We start from the raw sequence: 19,349 nt of genomic DNA, 5'->3' as shown, positions 1-19,349 counted from the left end.
ACAATTGATAATTATTGTAAATGACATGATAATCAGAGGTTTCATCTATTTCTAGCGAAAAGTAAATGGTTTTCTGAAGCTCAGATCCAAAAACGTTATTCAAAATGTAACTAATTAATTATATTAGTTCATTCTGTACTGTTTTAGACATGCCGCTAAATATCTTAGAATCAGAAAGTACATTAGAAAATCCAAATCGTATTTCTTAAACAGTTTTATTAGTTATCTATAATTATATTATATAACGATTATACGATATTATATATCTATAAATAAATGATAATTCCTGACAACTTAAAAAAATTACAATATTAATTAAACGACGTAAAACAGCGTGATTATTTTTTACATTTTCCGCCGATGCTTCCAAATGAAACCGGCAGATTTAAATATGCCGTACCTGCCGCTTAATGCCTACGGAGAAATATATGTTTGGTTGCTCATCGACTTGTATTTTTCGTTGAGTTTTACGTGTAAATCGTCAAGCTACGGAGGAGCTGGGGTCGTCTAGCCGAACAGGCAGATGAATGGCTCGGATCATTCAGTGTTTGAAAATGCGCAGGGATCACTTAACGCTCGGATTGGTCGAATCCTTTTAAAAGCCATGAATAAAATTTAGTCTGTATTATCTGACAGTTTTTTTATTTCACAGATACAAAAAATTACATAAACTACTTAAAATGAATATTAAAAAAATCTATAATATCTATAAATGTGTGGGTCGGCACTGCCGACCCTGCCGACCCTGACCGGCCGCCACTGGTACGTACAGTTGTATACAGCGTTGTTCATTTCTTGGTAAAAAAACTCAGTCAAACTGAAAAAAAATTTGTTTTGTCAGATGAAAATCGGTCCGGGTTAGCCGGAATTCCGGGTTAGCGGAGGCCGACTTTTTGGGGTTCCACTGTAATGGCAAATATTTCTTCAGGATCTTGTAGGGGGGCTTTAAACTTTCATTTGGTGATTTTATGGCTTTCATAATAATAATTTTTAACCAAGTTATTAAGCCTTGAACATGTTCATTTTCACATGTTTCAAATTTAAAATGGCGTATAACTCGATAACAATCAATTTTAGAGCAAAATTACAAGACATCTTTGTTGCTCCGAATATCCCAAATGATTTAAAAAAAATTGTCTGAAGTGAAAAAAATGTTTTTGTGAATTTGTTTAAAAAATCGTTTAAACAGTTTTCCGACCGCGGCACTCTGTGAATTTGTTATGAGGACCTCTTTTTGAGTAAATCTGTGCAAAAAAATCAAATCGGGATAATTTAACTAACGGGTACGACGATACAGCCTGGACTACAATTAAATTAAAGGAATTTTTTATTATCAAGTATTACCATTTGCGAATTGTAGTAAAAAGTAAAAAAACACTTTTTGCAGATGCTTTTGCTTTCCCCACTATGTAATTTCCTGTTAAAAATTTCTGAAAAAGTCCCGTATCATCAATTTCAAATAATTTTTTTCGAGTGTAATTATTGAATTATAAAATAATTCAATAGCCACTTAAATCGATTTAAACTACATATTTATCAAATTTTATCTACATATCCGCATAAAAATTCGTTAAATAGAACCATTTATTGACATGTATCTTTATTTATAAGTTAAACGTGTAACTCGATTATAATACCAAGTTTGTAGTGCTAATTTAATATAAAATATTTTCGAATCAGTGGCTTCACGATGGCTACTACAGCGGATATTGAAATTTCTAGGAAATGTAAGTCTATATACTCATATATTTTTTGATAATTATAAAACTGCTCTTTGAATTAGTTAAGAGCTAATATAGCATATTTTTGTTCTTTGTGTCCTCCTCCTCTATCTGTTCTCCTTCGTAAGGATGTAGTGGCGTCATGTAAGTCGTTTGACTATTGTTGTCCAGTTCTCTCTCTCCTGTGAGTGTTGTTTTGCTTCGGAGAATGAGTAACCGGTCATGTCCTTTATTTGGTCCGACCATCGTAATGGAGATCTTCCTCTGGAGCTTCTGCCCTGTACGTTGCCTTCAACTATCATTCGTTCCATGCCTTCTCTTCTTCTAGTTATATGTCCAAAATATCTCAGTATATTTTGGTTGATAGTTGTGCTGAGTCTAGTTTTTATGTTAAGTTCGGCTAATATTGAATTATTTGTGCGATGTGCGGTCCATGGTATGCGCAACATTATCCGGTAGACCCACATTTCAAATGCCATTCTACGTTTTGAATCTGCTTTTTTGATGGTCCAAGTCTCTGAAGCGTAGGTGGCGATAGGAAATATTAACGCTCGGACAAGGCGTAATTTTGTGTTTTTTGTAATGTCAGTATTCTTCCATATTTTTGTGAGTTTAGCTGTTGCCGATCTGGCCATTATGATGCGCCTACGAATCTCGTCTTCGCATCCTCCACTGTTAGTAATAACGGAGCCTAAGTAATTAAATTGTCTGACCACTTCGTAACCTGCCAAGTCTCTTATCTCCGGTTGGTTGTTTCTGATTCTATCGATGATCATTACTTTGGTTTTCTCTATATTTATTTTCAAACCATATTCTAGGGATGGGAAAAACCTACCGGTTTAAACCTAAAACCGGTTTTTTTACTTCGCAATAACCGGTTTTACCGGTTGTTTTTTTGTCCCGGTTATAACCGGTTTTTTCTTTTTAAAGTAAAAACCGGTTATTAGGTTTTTACGGTGATTAGGATTAGGTTAGGTATTATTTTGGATCCCAATCATAATTATTATTCTCAAGTAATTATTCCAAACAAAACCATAATTCAAATTTTATTTTATTTTATAAAATACAGAAGCAAATTGAAAGTGCTATCTCACATTAGCCAGAAACAATTATTAAGTTTTTTTATAATATTTCCTTGAAAAGGTATTTGTAATCATAATATTTACATAAGAAGTGATCTGGTTGAATTAGACGCAAACATCATCTATTTTTCACACTTAACTCTTGACATTGAAAGTAGGTGAATAACTTTTTCTGATTACCAAAAATAATGCTCTGACTATGAATATCGAATTACTGATAACGAATACGAATCTCCAAGAATTTCGCTACGTTTTCAAAACGCTACACTCATACAGGAAGTATTAAATGAGTTAAAATGTACCTATTCTACAAATATAAATGAGTTAAAATGTACCCCTAACACAAACGTGTTAAAAGTAATACATGTTCTTTTGATAGTACTAATTTTGATCATATTGATATAGAGTCGAATGGAGTATCGCAAACTAAAATGTATTGGTATTGTAAATGTAACTTTGTAACTTATTGGATTAAAAAAACCGAAAACCGGTTTTTCCAAAAACCGGTTTTTTTGGCCGGTTATAACCGTCAGGTTAAACCGTAAGCAAAAAAAAACCGGTATAACCGAAAACCGGTGTTTTGTCAAAAACCGCCATCCCTACCATATTCCGTACTCACCGTTCCTAGCCTATTCATAATTTCTTCCAGTTCTTCTGGTGAAGACGCCAATATAACAGTGTCATCAGCATAACGTAGGTTTTTTATTTTTCTTCCTCCTATCGTTGCTCCTGCCATTCCTCAAAAACCTGACGCATAATGTGTTCACTATATATATTGAATAGAATGGGGGATATTATACATCCCTGCCGTACTCCAGATTTTAATTTGAAGTTTTTCGAAACCACATTATTAACTCTTACATTAGCGGTGTTATTTACATAAAGTTCTTTGTGTACCGTGCCCAAATTTTATTCGTGGGTAGCTGCCATGACAATTTGCCAAAATTTTTCCCTGTAACAATCCATCTGCTGATAAGCCATTCCATTGACCAAGGATTCGGAGCCACGAATGTTTCTTCCTACCAATTCCTCTTTTTTACTCGACCTTTCCGTTCAGTATTAACTGCAGTCTCCAGTATCTGCTGTCTCTCACTATATACCCGAGATATTCAAGTTTTTTCTTTTTTATCATCTTCGTCAAATCACCATCGCCTTGACCTATTCTTTTTTGGACTTATTTCGATGGGTGAGTTGCCGGAATTTAATTAAAAATGAATATAATAAACCGAACGGTAATTTTATTGTTGTAACGAAAATGTGTTTCGTTTAGGTCTCTCGGAGAGGGTCGAGTCGGTGTATGTGTGTGAATCGTTCACGTGCTGTGTAGTGACTGAAGAAAAAAAACCACAAACGATAATAATGTTGGTGTTCCTTTTCCCCTGACCAGATGAGCAAATAAATCACTAGGTTTGGCGTCTACTTTTGCAGTTTTAAGTAAAACAATTTCCAATGCATTAAGTGAGTTGTTGACACAATAATTGTCTGATAAAGTACTTAATTAATGAGGGTGCAGCTTGTTGCACACGAAAAACAGATGTGACAGGGTAAAGCCCTGTCTCTTAACATTTGTATTTGAATGTGCATTTCGAATGACTAACGTTGATTCGTTTTTGAGAAAAAATATTAAAATTAAAATTAGCGAAAATAGTAATTAAAGCGTATCGCTATAGACTTCTATGTTTGAAATAAGTTAAACCCGTGATATTTTCAGCATCCTACGATATAACCAGATCTCGAAGCCTTCTAATTTAAATTTGTTGATCATATTAACCTTCATGATCCAGATTTCACATCCATATAGTAATACATGATACACCATAACAAATTTGGAACTTGTTTCTTAGTTGTAAGTTCAGCTGAGAATTTAACTGCACAGTATAGTAGTATAGATTTAAGTTTCATAAATGCTCTTCTTGCAATTTCTTCTTGCAAGTTTTAATTTGTCCATCAGGATTTAGTGTCTCGTTTATCCGATATCATACTTATGTATTTAAAATGGTTAACTTTTGTAATTAGATAGCATCTTAGGTCATTCTAAATTGAATAATAAATTAGGGGTTTAGAGGCTAAGAACACAACTGATAAAATAGCTTAGTTGTTAAAACCGAAGTGAAAGGTATTTTTACATAATCAATTCTACAGCGAATTAATCACTTATGAACAGGTATTTTTAAAAAAAATACCGATATTTTGGTATTACATTAATTGATAAAAATTGAATTTATGCACAATATAAATCTAATTTAAAATAATATTGATTAAATACAAAAATTTTTTTAAGATTAAGAATCAATTTCATTGTATTAAAATCTATATCAGGCATATTTATTACACATAATATACCGAGCCAAGTATATGGCACCATCGAGAAGCGGCGGTGTCGGCAATATAAAGCGATTGTTTATGTTTTACGTCTACTACCCAACGCCGCATTTTCTTTCGAAATGCCACATTTTGCAAAAAAAAAGTAACTCAATGGAATTTTGGAAAAAATACAAATCCACTTTCCCTGACTTTTATTATTTGGCTATAAAATATTATTTGTCAATACCTGCCACATCAGTACCTTCCGAAAGAGTATTTTCAAAATTTGAGCAGTTAACAAACCTAAGTAATTTTTAGAAACTAGACTAGGCATTAGAATACCGGTATCCCAATATTTCAAATTTCAAATATCAAACACCGGTATTCAGATTTTAGTTCGGTATTTTAAGCCCTATACATTTTGTATACTGTATACTATATATGTACTACACACATCGGCGTACGTTTCACTTTATGTTTTGACTTAATTTGTTTGAAAATGAATGACGCGTGACGCATGGGAAAAGTTATAGCGGACGAATAATACCAGGTCTCGTTCAGTGTTTTCTTAATATTCCAACGGAATATCCACTTCCAATGCTTGGGGGTTCCTTTCATGTTGTTGTTTATTATGCGTTTCGCAATTTCGAGCTTCATCGTGGCTTAGATTACAGTAAATATCCTAGTGAATAGGAGGGATATATGGTAAAAGTTGCAACAAGTTTTTGTATTTTGAGAGTTTTATTTTGGACGTGGCCTTGACGAAGAGGCAAAAGTTCGATGACAGATGGAAATGCTGCAGGTCGTTCCACCCTTTTATTTCTTCTTTAATCAACCATGCTGAATGGAAATTCCTTCTCCTCACAGTGTATACTTATAAGACAATGTGCGAGATGCTTGCTTTTCAAAATGAAGCCAATGCATTTTTCGTAATCCCTTCACATTGTCGTTCATTATCTCGCATAAAGGAGCTATACTTTTAAAATCATCTACATCCATTATGTTAACCAAGAACTTTTTACTGAATTTAGTTATAACATTCATCTAATAACTGCGGACAAAGGCAAACGCTCTTTTCTTTAAATTTTTTAATTACTCCAAATTTTTCGTCATATTCCATGAAAGAATGACCAGATGCTAGACTAGACTTTGTGACCTATAGTTTCAATTTGTATATAAGGTATAACATAATTCCAAAACAGTAATCTGCTTGTTCTTATTTTGCCCGCCCCCTGGGTGGTTAAACTGTGTACGTCCAGCGAGCTAGTGATCTTGGTTTTTGACCTTGGTCACTGGATCTTGGCAATTGGTTTTGTGGTGCCGGACAATCGGCTGCAGATTTGGTAAACGATGTTTACTTACCTCACCAGCTGACCACCCCGAAGGTCTTGCAACCAAGCCCGTACCTAACTTCCTCAATGCTTAGGAATAGCGGTTGTAACGACCTAAAGGAAGTCGAAAAGTCAATAATTTTCTTTCCAACTTAAATTAAGTCTAAATTTATATGGGTCTATCGTAACATTTTGCCCTATTCTATCTCGTCCCTTTTGTCTGTTTATGCACATGTATTTGCTATGTGACTACCTTTTTATATTTCACTCTTCCTTGTACCTTACTAGTTGGTGTTTGGGTCTTCTGTGCCTTAGACTTTCATTCGGATGATTTCTTAGTTAGTTGAAGATTCCGTTTGCTTTTTCATTTATTTTATTTAGGATTCTTACCTCATTGGTTTCTTTGTATAAAAACATTTTGGATACGTATGTGAATATGGCCATAGCCTCCCTAATAATGCGGTTATGTGCTACTTGAATCTTCTTCATGTCCGTTTAACTGGTTTAGCCCAAAGCTACTAATCCATATTATACGATGATATGATGATGCTGTTTATCATTCTTAACTTCGATATTAGGCTTTACTTGATATTTCTTCCAATAAGAGATCTCAGCGTGCTTCTTAATTTCTTGCTCTTAGTGATACATATGGTGTGTATGTCATACTTTTGTCCATTTGTACTCCCAAATATTTATATTTTGCTTGGTTGAACAATTATATCTGTGTGTTTACGGACTCCTGATCCTTTTTTGGAACATCGCAGAATCTGATTTTTCTGGGTTACCACGATTTTTCATTGAATGCACCAATCTTCCAACTGATTTAGAACTAAGCAATCTTCCCGCTAGGTTTTGGTCCAAATTTCTGTCTGCACTCAGCGGTTGTGGCGTGAAACATAGAGAATCAGAATATAAATTCCTGTAGGAGATAATCGATAATCCAATGCTAGCGTAGCATAGTAAAAATGGGAACAACTAGACTGATTAATGTAAAATATTCATTTAATTCGACTGTCTAGAACATCACGAATCAAGGTCAAAATAATTTTTAAAGATATTAAAGGTAGCAAAAACTGTATATCGTCGGTATACTGCGAAAACCAGGTAAATGACAAATTTTAAAATATTGAGTTAAGTGTACCAAAATTCTCAGCCTTTTACGCTCTAGATGCAGGTAAAACCCAATAAATGATACGACTTACCATTCAGCAGATAATTTGTGTAATAAACAAATAAGTTACATCTAACCAACTTTTCATTTTCAAATAAAACAATATATCGCTACTTATTTCCATAAAATCAAAGTTATGTTGCATGTAAAACCAACTAAGCGCATATATATATATATATATATATATTTGCCGGACAACAATATATTTCTACTGCTGTATATCTACCATATTCAGTAAACATATGATAAATGTCTTTAATACAGTGTGATTTATTTTGATTTACAGGTAAAACCCGGTAAGTGATCGCACCTCGATCTTAAATTTAGGTTTAATCAGCTAGGTCTCTTAACTTGCTCAAACTAATGATAGAATATTATTTCTGATATATGCATTTTTCACTAGCATATCGAATATCAAACACAACTGGTCCGCATAATTCAAAATAAAGCACTAAACTTTAAAAACCTTTTTTCTCCATTTCGGTATTTCGATATTTACCTGGTTTTCGCAGAATACCGACAATATTACTTTTATTTGTCATCTTTTATCAAGTTGTGGGATTTTGATTTTATCTTAATTTTATTGAATGTAAAACACTAATTACTTTTGAGGTGTAGAGGATTTCGAATTTCTGAATTGTTTATTAAATTTAAAACAACTGAGTTATATTTACATTCTAACTACGTTTGAACTTATATAATAATAGTCCATTTATTCGCGACTTTGGCTCCAAATTTTAAAGAACCGCCTGGATTAACATTACATTTGGCATGCACATAGCTAACATGTCAAAGAAAAAAAGTGATATTGTGCCGATGTATGCTTTTGCCCTGGGGCTGAGTTTCACTTCTTTCGGGGGTGAAAAAACATACGTTTAAAATAAGTCCGGAACTGGATAAACTGAACAATTCCAAGCAGCTATTGTTTTATAGCGTTTTTTCACTAAGTAAATATTTCCGAGTTAAATGCTAGTGAATATGTTCATTTTTCAACAAAAAAATTTCTAGTTTTTAGACAGTTTTTTGTAAATAACTCAAAAACTAAGTATTCAATCGAAAAAACATTTCTAGCAAAAATATAGCTTATAACAATTTGAAAAAAAAAATGGTGTTTCTACCAGGTCTCTAGACCCAGTAGAAATAAAGTTGTAGCTAATGAAATATAGGTTCATATTCCTCAAATTTTAACTCGAATATTTCAATGTGAAATAACCAAATAAACACTTTTCGGGAAAAATTCATTATAAATTTTTTAAATTGTATGAAGAATGCTTCATTTTGTTTCTCTTTAAGTTTCTAGTATCAAAAGTAAGCAAGTTGCGCTCAAAATAAAGTTGTTCCATTTTTTTTTGGTAAAAAAATCAGCAAAATCATCGCCTAATAAGCATCTCAAATAAAATTAATCATTAACTAGCTTTAGAAATTGCTTTACTTATGTATTGTTTATATGATCTGAAGTTTCATCGGTTTAAAGCGCTTATTTTCGAAAAAAAAAAATTGATTTTAAAGTAGAAATTTTTCAAATTTTAATTTTTAAAAAATGTTTTTTTTTTAACAAATTTATTAGTGATACCAACAATCTTCAAGAGTAATGAATTGTAGGTTTTGCTTTTCTGAATATTTTGGATTTTTTGTTATTTTTTTTTGTAAGACAAAAATTGGTTAAGATATGGCTGTTCAAAATTTGCATACACTCGTGATTAGTGACTTGTTCAAGCCCTTTCAACTACAGCCCTTTCAAAAATAAGCGCTTTGAACCGATGAAACTTACAGATCATATACACAATACAAACACGACTAACGTAACTTGTGAAGCGGTAACGATTAATTTCATTTGGGATGCTAATTAAGGGGATATTTTAATGATTTTTTATCAAAAAAAGGAAAATATTTATTTTGAGGGCTTGCTTACTTTTGATGCTAAAACATTTTTTAAAATCAAAAATAAAGCTTTTTTAAACACTTTAAAAAAGTTGTGACGAGTTTTTTCCAAAAAATGCTTCAATTTTTGGCTATTTCATGTTGAAATATTCGATTTGGAATTTGGCCAGTAAGAACGTGCTTTTCATTAGCTACAACTCTGCTTCTACTGGGTCTACAGACTTCATGTATGCACTATTATTTTCGATTTTTTATAAATTATGGTTCTGCTAACAATATTTATTTGTAAATTAAATTTAGTGGGAAATAAGCCACAATTTTACCAAAAAAATGATTTTATTAACGTTTCGAAGCCCAAATCGGGTTTCGTTGTCAAAATAAAAAAAACCCGATTTGGGCTTCGAAACGTTAATAAAATCATTTTTTTGGTAAAATTGTGGCTTATTTCCCATTAAAAGTAATTTATTATAAAAATGCCACAAGATAATAGCTTCAGAACAATATTTATTTGGATAAAAACTTACTTTTTGAGTTATTTGTGACAAAACGTCTAAAAACGTATTTTTTGTTGAAAATGAACATACTGTCTCGCAAATAACTCAAAAAGTATATTTACTTAGTGAAAAAATTCTATAAAATAAAAGTTTAGAATTAGTCAGTTTATCCATTTCTGGACTTATTTTGAACGTATATTTTTTCACACCCGAGAAGGGGTGAAACACCCGAAGGGCAAAAGCACACATTGTCACACTATCACTTTTTTTCTGTGACCTGATAGCTATGTGTATGCCAAATTCCATGTCAATCCAAGCGGTTCTTTAAAATTTACACATTTTACAATATTTTACGGTGAGTGGATGGACTATAAAATCATTTTTCAGTCGCTGTTTTGTCGTGTCAGTAACAATAATTACTGATCTTAACAAGACAATAATTATTGTTATCAACTATATCGATTTACATTATTTTAAAGTAATAGGAAATGTGTCAAATCATGTAGGTACTTTTGAAAAATTAGGTTAGGTAAACGAATTAAATATTTTCAAATAATTGATGGATTCGACCGTTACTTGATATTGTATATTATATCACTTGAGAAAGGCACTCTGCCGAAACAGCTGTAGTCACATAGTTGTAAATAATAAATTTTGTGGAAGTAAAAAAACAAAATTTTCAGTGTTTTATTGTGAGATTTTCAAATAAAATTATTGTAATCTAAAATATTACACAAAAATCTCCGGTTCATCGATTTTTTTTTATTTATGTAGAAAAACATACAATCCACATCAACCACGCAGGGTTATTAGTGGAGTAATGTACACAAGAATTTGTTTTATTTACATTAAATAGATGTATATAAACGTAAATCTTTTAAATAATTTATTACATGGTCAGTGTTTATAGTTAAAGTGGTTTTGATGTCATCTGAGATTCCATATTTTCTTCTTGTTTCTTCGTAGTAATGGCAGTCAATCAGAATGGGCGGAGGTAAATTCCTCACCAACCAGTAGAACCATATAATCCGACAGGTATTTTCCTCACCAAGTTTAAGGGTTCGTATTAATCCGGTAGGCATTTTTCTCACCAACTCACTCAGGTAATAAAATAAAAAATATAGATGTAATTTAAGAATGATTATTATGAAAGCATCCGAAATCCGAATAAAAGACATTAATTTCCTTACGTTGCAATAATAGTTTATAATATAGATAGATAATGTGCAAAACGTATAACATATTATTTATTATTTACTATAATAAGAAACACACTTCACACACACTACACATTACTCCCCTGACTTAGTGATAAGTTATACAATTACGTGGCTAAAGGTTCTAGTTCTAAACCAAAGCCAGAATCAGAGAAAAAAAAAGAAACACACTTTACAAAATCCATTATAGTCATTTGATTAGACTGATAACTTATTATAGTTATTAAGGTACCCAGGGTATTATTATAAGGATAATAACGCTTGAGGTCAATAGTGTATAGACAGGGCCTTCGGCCCGAGGTATATACGTTGACCGAAAGCGTTATTATTATTTTATTATTATAATACCCGTGATTCCTTCAACGATTAATGTCCGACTAAATTATTCTTAATATGCAAAAAATTTGAATAAATTTTGAATTAATTAGTTTTCGAATAAGTACATTTACCAGAAATAGTCGTAACGTAATTGTGGTAACCATAGTTTTACTTTTTATTTGTTTTACAGATTTTTGTTTGTCAACTTGACAGTATTTAACTGGTTATTTAAATTTAATAGGCGCTAGGGCGTTATTTTTCTATAACACCCCGTTGGGCGTTATATCGTACTTAATTGACTTCAAAATAATGTCATTATTTGTCAAATATTAGACCAGTCGTACGTAAATTTTCTACATTTTTCTCAGCTTACTTGCAGACTGCAGTAATAAAAACAAATCATTTTATAGTTTGCATGACATTAAGGGCCGGTTGTTCGAACGCTAATCAACAATGATCATTATCAAATATTTAATTACTGTCACCAACTGTCAATGTCAACTTTGTTTCGGTTGCTAAAAACATAATTGATTACAATTATGAAATTACTTAATCAATTATGTTAATAATTGTTATGTTAATTAATTAACTAATCTCATAATTATAATCAATTATGTTTTCAGCAACCCAATAAAAGTTGACATTGACAGTTTTGGTGACAGTAATTAAATATTTGATAGTGATCATTGTTGATTAGCGTTCGAACAACCGGCCCTTAATCAAACACAAAACAATCTGATACGTCCTCCAGTTTTATATAATGTAAGGCCAAAAGTATGTTTGAGCCTACTTCAGAATCATTTGTATATTCTGATGTTAAATCAAGAGACTGAATTTTCTATACCAAGTTTGGTGTACTTAGGTGAAATCTTCAATCATGTATTTCAGTATTTGGACACATTTGAATGATTGCATTATGTATAAATATAGCCTTTTCAAAATCTACAAAAACTTTACTAGGATTAAACTCAATTTAGAGAGCTTTAAAAATTTCTGATTTTAACAAATAGGAAAGATTGTTTTAAGTTTCTGTTTTTTTTTTTGTTTGACAGTAAACAGTATAATAAAGAAATATAATTCCCATTAATTGGCCCATGAATAGTGAATAATTGCAAATAATGGGTGGTACGGTAATTGTGTCATACATATAATATACGAGAGGGGCAAAATTATGGAATAAATTAATTTTCTCTAAAACGGACGATTTTGGAGAAAAACCCCGAAACAGGTCGATTTTTATTTTTAAATTACAATTTTTTGGCCTATATTTTCATAGTAGTAACGTCATCTAACTGTGCGTGATCACGTAATCAATGATTTTTTTAAATGAGAATAGGGGTCGTGTGGTAGCTTATTTGAAAGGGTGTTATATTCTCTATTTAGTAATATAAACATTAATGTAATTATTGTTTGATTGATTGATTGATGATGTCACTAATATGAAATATAGATATGCCAAAAAATTGTGATTGAAAAATAAAAATCGACGTGGTTCGGGGTTTTTTGTCCAAAATCGTCCATTTTATAGATAATGAATATATTCCATAATTTTGCCCCTCTCTGTATAAAATTCAGTGTTGCTAAAAATCTTATATTTGTTTCACATTCACAACTAAATACAGTTATCTTACTTTTGACACAGTTTATAAAGAGAAAATTTTCCTCCTTGGTTGTTTTTTGAGCACAGCTCTTCACAAATTCTTGAACCTCATAAATATTGGAAGAAAGTCGACCAGGCATCATTTTCGTCGATAATTATATATATTTTTTCTTATGTAACAGACATCAATCGTAGTAATTGTTTCAGGCAAATTAGCTGCAAGCTCTTGTCGAATAATTTTTGGCGGTTTTTCAGTATATTCTCTTCGGCTTTACGTTTACAAGAGTTAGAAACCATTTGTCGATCTATCTTCTGCAGATCTGGTTCATGATTATGTTGTAGGCTACTTCTAGTTATTGTAAAATTTGCCCCAATAGTATTCAATTTCGCAGTAAAAGTTATTTTATTGCCTCCAGAACACTTCTTCACTTTCTAAAATTGTCACCTTATAAAAAATAAAATTTTCAAATACCGTGACTACTTTCTATTAAACATGCCATTTTTGTCGAAATTCCAATTATGACTAAAAATAAAATATTATAAAATTAATTAATTAATTATTATAGGTACCTACTGTAATTTTATAGTAGATAAATAATTTTCTTGAATGCCTTTTAGTAAAATCTACCTGAAACAACCATTTCAGTTTTGGTGAGGAAAATACCTGTCGTATTATGACATACCCTTCCAAACTCAGGTATAAGATTATTTTGGTGAGGAAATTACACCCGCCGATCAGAATATGCTTCACCGTCAATGGGAGAGAACAGTTTCTGTAGGTTGGAGAAGATTCTTTTTCTATGGATGCTATACAATGTGCAACTTCTCTCACTACTTACATACATTCAAAACGAATAATTTCTCAGGCAGTGAGAAAAGTCGGCCATTGCAGTGAGAAATATTTTTTCTCACGGGTTCACCGCCGTTTACATACATATGATCGCCATTTCCATGGTAACATGCACAATACAAACACAAATATTTTTTTCAAACAAAATGTGTTGTCAAAACTTATCAAAAATTACCTTTTATAAGACTGTTCAACTGTGAATTATAATGTTAAATAAATAAAGTATATAAATATTAAGAATATTAATTACCTATGTGTATTGATGTGATCTTGATTATTGATATGAGATAATATTCTTATATGTCATTTAATTTAATCAATGCATTAATCATAATCTAATTAATTTACCAGATCACATATCAATATGTTTTCAATCTCAGGGCGAATTATAAAATTAATTACTTACTCTCGTGGCTTCTAAGTATTTCTCAATGGTTCCTAATCGGGATAGGAAAGAAAAGAGTAAAATAATACACACATATGGGTTACAATTATAATCAAAATATTGTTTATTTTATTTAAATGGCAATCACTGCTTAATATTTGCTAGATCTTTTTATTCTTAAACATAACATTTACAAATGGGAATCTTATTTCCTTTTGGTTTCCAATTGAAAGTTTTTATTAACATTTAACTACAGTGGAACCCCGATAAGTCGGCCCCCGATAACCCGGAAGTCCGGCTAACCCGGACCGATTTTCATCAGACAAACATTTCAACAATTCAAAATAAAAATGTATGTATGTACAACTGTATTGTGTGTAGTACAGTCTTGTATTGTTCGCTTCCGTTTGCTTAGGTTTGTATTTACGTGTTTTTAGTAATTTAGGTGTGTACTGTGCATATATACTTCATGTTATTTCAATTATAACGGAGTTGATCTGTAAGCATATCGTATTTTATTAATTTTTACTATATTCTCCGGCTAAGCCGGATTTTCGATAACCCGGATCGGCCGCGGTCCCGATTAATCCGAGTTATCGAGGTTCCACTGTATTAGGATTTATTAGCAACAATTCTATTTAAGTTTGATGAAGCTTTTCTGATATTATTGATTATGTTCTTCAATTTATAATGTGGTATTTAATACGAAAAACCCATACATTCATGTCCAAACAAATGAGACTGACCTTTTTCTGGTGAACTGAGAATGTCTTCCCACAAGACCCGTTTCCTGCTATCCTTGGCTGCGATCAAAAACCTCGTCCTGGCTTTCAGTAATGTTCTCCTTTGAAAACTAGCTCGTATAGCTCTCGTTCCTGCTTCTGTCGTGATGCTGTATTCTACCTTTTTCGAAACTGCAATCAGCTACCGGGACACTCTTGGCTCAAGGAGGTTCTTTTACTCTCAACCTGGCCTACCTCTCGTTCCACGATAGATACTCCACACTCACGGAACTACACCGGCTTTCTCACTCTCCGTACACTACCGTCTACTACTGGACTTCTCTTCTCGACAGCTCAAAACATTCTGATCTCTATTTTTCATTCATTCCCTTACTTTCTAAATATCCCTTCCAGATTCACAAATCAACCTTCCACCACCAACTCTCATTCGCAGTATTCCTCAAAACCAATTTTTAATCTTTCTAAATATGCTTAATGGGTTTCAAAAAAGAAATAGTTAATTCCCATTCTAAAATTACTTTCTACTATTTACAAAATTTAATGACCTATTCTCTATTTCAACTGAGTCTTATTTAGCATCGGCTAATGATCGAACCTTCCGCGAACAACCATAATGACCTATTATCGATTCCAACTGAGTCTTATTTAGCATAGGCTAATGATCGAACCTTCCGCGAACAACGATAATGGTACGCGCCATTCACTTTGTTTATTCTAAGCGCATTTTCCCGAGTTTCGTTTAATCACTTCTTAAAATTAAATATAACAATTTGTTGTATACAGGTTGTTCTAAATTTATATGCCCGTGGTTGAGAAAGTTGAAAATATTTTATATTAAATTGAATTCTGTTTATAATTATCAAAATTTAATTTTCATATCAAATAGAAATATAACAGTATATATGTATTTTATTTCAATTTAGGCATATAATATACCTAAAACCACCTAAATTATCTAATTTTGAAGTTTTAACTCTTGACAAAAACGCATCCATAGAAAAAGTACGGTGTACAACACGAGAGAAAATGACATATTTCTCTCTCACTTGATTTGCGGCACTCGCCTCGTGCCTCGGTTCGTGCCAACAAACTTCTGCGCTCGTGAGAAATATGTCTTTTTTCTCTCTTGTTGTACAATATACTATTGTTGATTAAGAGTTTATGGGTTAGTGCAGTGTGTCCAATTCTTAGTCGGTTAATTATTACTTGTTCCCTTCTATTGGATGGATTATTCAAGATGGTCTTCACAAGAGGATAAATCTCATTTAGTTTTGTTCCTGAATCTTTCCAGTAGTCTTGCCATATGTTCATACAGTGGTCTTTAATTAGGTTTTTGAGATCGGAGTATGGGTAATTTCTTGATTTCGTTGTGTGTTGTGAGTTTATTCGACTTGTGTTTGCTAGGCTGTCCACTTTCTCATTTCCTGCTATTCCTACATGCGACGGTACCCAGATAAATGCTACTTCTTTTCGAGTTGATTGAATTATATTTATTTCATTTTTGATAGCCCGAAATATTGGATTTGTATGGTATATTTGTTTTACACCTAATAGGGCATTTAAGAGGGAACAGTAGCGATCAACAGGTAGCAAAAACGCGTTCCAAGATTGCGGCTGTAATTATGAATATTTTTTCGAGAAATTTGGTACACGTATTCGTAATATAATAAAGAATGGCGTTACAGAGCCCAATTTTAAAAATATATCAATATGTGGAAATTACTCTGTAATTAAATACAATATTAAAAAAACGAGCCTGTACCGCCATTAAGAAGAACAAAAAAATATACTTTCTTCAAATAAACTTTTTTATCCGATGCACAGATTTTGTGTCATTTTGGAACTACTAAAATTATTTATTTCATTAGTAGTTCCAAAATGACACAAAATCTAGGCATCGGATAAAAAAGTTTATTTGAAGAAAGTGTATTTTTTTGTTCTTCTTAATGGCGGTACAGGCTCGTTTTTTTAATATTGTATTTAATTACAGAGTAATTTCCACATATTAATATATTTTTCAAATTGGGCTCTGTACCGCCATTGTTTATTATATTACGAATACGTGTGCCAAATATCTCGAAAAAATATTCAAAATTACAGCCACAATCTTGGAACGCGTTTTCGCTACCTGTTGATCGCTCCTGTTTCACCTTAATGAATCAGTGATGATGACACATTTATTCTCACTACGCGTTTTGAACAAAATTAAGGCTTCCAAAATGGCTATGGTCTCGCCTGTGAGAATGTAGCAGTTTCTAGGTATGGATATAGTGTGAGTAGTTTATTTACAGTAGTATGCAGCAGCATGTCCGTCATGAGCTTTAGAGGCATCACTGAAGATTTGGAGATAATTAGGATAATGAGATATCACTTCGGAGTACAAGTGTTTAATGAAAATCGGATTTGTAGTTGATTTGGGATATTTTGTGAGGGTTAAGTCAATGGTAAGTGGTTGGATTGTCCATGGAGGAAAATTTACACTGACTTGTAGAGACCGATTTAGCTTACCTATATCAAAGTTAGAAGATTTTATTAAGTTAAGGGGACTACTATTTTTAGTTAGTTTTATAGAACCAATACTGGGATGGCCAATTTGGGAGAATACTGGATGTTGTTTCTGTGATGATATTCTCCCTATATAGTTTAGGGATAGTTCTTGGCATCTAATATATGCAATAAAACCTTGATTTAACGGACTAATTGGGGGGATGGGGTGTCCGTTAAAGCCGAAAGTCCGTTATATAAAAATAGGTTTAAAATACATAAAATACTTATTTTTTGAAAATATTTACACTGTATTTAAATATAAATAAAAACACAAACAAAATTCTATTTAATTATCTTCAGAAATTCGTGAAGTTACGTTGTTTGATATCGACACGCTTGCTTTCGGTAATCCTGCTTTGAAAAAGGAATCAAGTTTTGTTTGCACTTTTGAAGTTTGTTGTTTTTTTTATAATCAACTCTCTAAAATTACGAAATTGCGTATAATACAGTTGAACTTCGTTGTCTGAATAATCAATAAATGCTATTAGATCGTTAAGATGCGATCTTACCTCTGAGAACTTCATTTTTTGCAGTGTTGTTTTGCCTTCTTTGCTATCTTCACTTCCATCCTCATATTTTAGGTTCATAACTGCATCTGCTATTTCACTTTCAGTCGTGATATTATACCCAGGGACACCTTCATCTACTTCTAGCCAGTGTAAAATAAAACATCTCAGCTACCTACTTCTTCTACGGCATTATTAGATATGTATTGTCTTACAGAAATCAGGAATTTCCAACCCTTCCAATCTTATAAATAAATAAATAAATAAATAAATAATAAATAATAGCTTTATTGTCCAACAGGTATCCATTTATAGGACAATTTTACACTAATTATAAACTAAATTTTAAATTTTAAAGAAAAGAAAAAAGAAAAGATAATTACCACGTGAATTAAGAATTCAAATGAGACTTAGCCATTCTGACAAGTTGACTTATACTACAGTTGAATATATCACAATAGTTTACCAAACAATTATAATTTTCACACATAACAAATATGGGGGAGTTTAATATCAGGTTTGTTCTAGCTTGCGTAGTTCTGAACGTGGAAACATTTCTAACAGGATAAGAAGGTATATTAAAATTTATTTGTTTGAGAATATCGGGGCAGTCAACTAAATTATGCAGCAATTTAAATAAAAATATTAGTGAAGCACAATTTCGCCTCATTTCTAATGAAACCATATCTAAACTATTACACAGCTCACTATTTATGCAGCCTCTCTCTGGATATATGCCGTTAATCTTAAATGATAAATATTTCAAAAATTTACGCTGCACCTTCTCAATCAACTGAACATGTGAATTATAAAATGGAGACCAAATTATAGACGCATATTCTAATTTACAACGTACATAAGAGAAATATAGTAATTTGACAGTTTTTATGTTAGTAATATTTCGGCTATTTCTGACTACAAATCCATATGATTTAAGTGCTTCAGAAACTTTTAAAGATATATGTTCAGTAAATGAAAGTTTACAGTCGAAAATTATGCCAAGATCTTTAATTTTATTCACATGTTCCAGTTCGCTACCATCAATAGCATAAACATAGTTTATACTATTATGTTTCCTTGAGTAACTTACAACTTTGCATTTATTTGCATTAAGATTTAAACAGTTTTCTTTGCACCATTCATGCACACCACTCAGTTCATTCTGGATAGTGTGACAATCATTGATATCGTTAATTTCT

The 19,349-nt window shown here is 32.0% G+C and overlaps 1 protein-coding gene across 2 annotated transcripts in view; it reads left to right on the top strand.

Moving 5' to 3' along the window:
• Window positions 1–1,582: 1,582 nt before the first annotated feature.
• Window positions 1,583–19,349, top strand: part of LOC114333784 (equilibrative nucleoside transporter 3-like) — a 74,836-nt gene continuing 57,069 nt past the window's right edge. For both annotated transcript variants that reach the window (XR_007699330.1, XM_028283789.2), the window contains exon 1: window positions 1,583–1,727. Coding sequence is in view for 1 of the 2 variants with exons in the window: in XM_028283789.2 (XP_028139590.1) it covers window positions 1,691–1,727 (37 nt within the window). In the remaining variant the exon portion in view is untranslated. The remainder of the gene's footprint in view (window positions 1,728–19,349) is intronic.

The sequence above is a fragment of the Diabrotica virgifera genome, chromosome 7 (genome assembly GCF_917563875.1).
Source record: "Diabrotica virgifera virgifera chromosome 7, PGI_DIABVI_V3a".
NCBI lineage: Eukaryota > Metazoa > Arthropoda > Insecta > Coleoptera > Chrysomelidae > Diabrotica > Diabrotica virgifera.
Note: the sequence above shows the minus strand (reverse complement) of the source record. Positions and strands in the feature narration are given on the sequence as shown.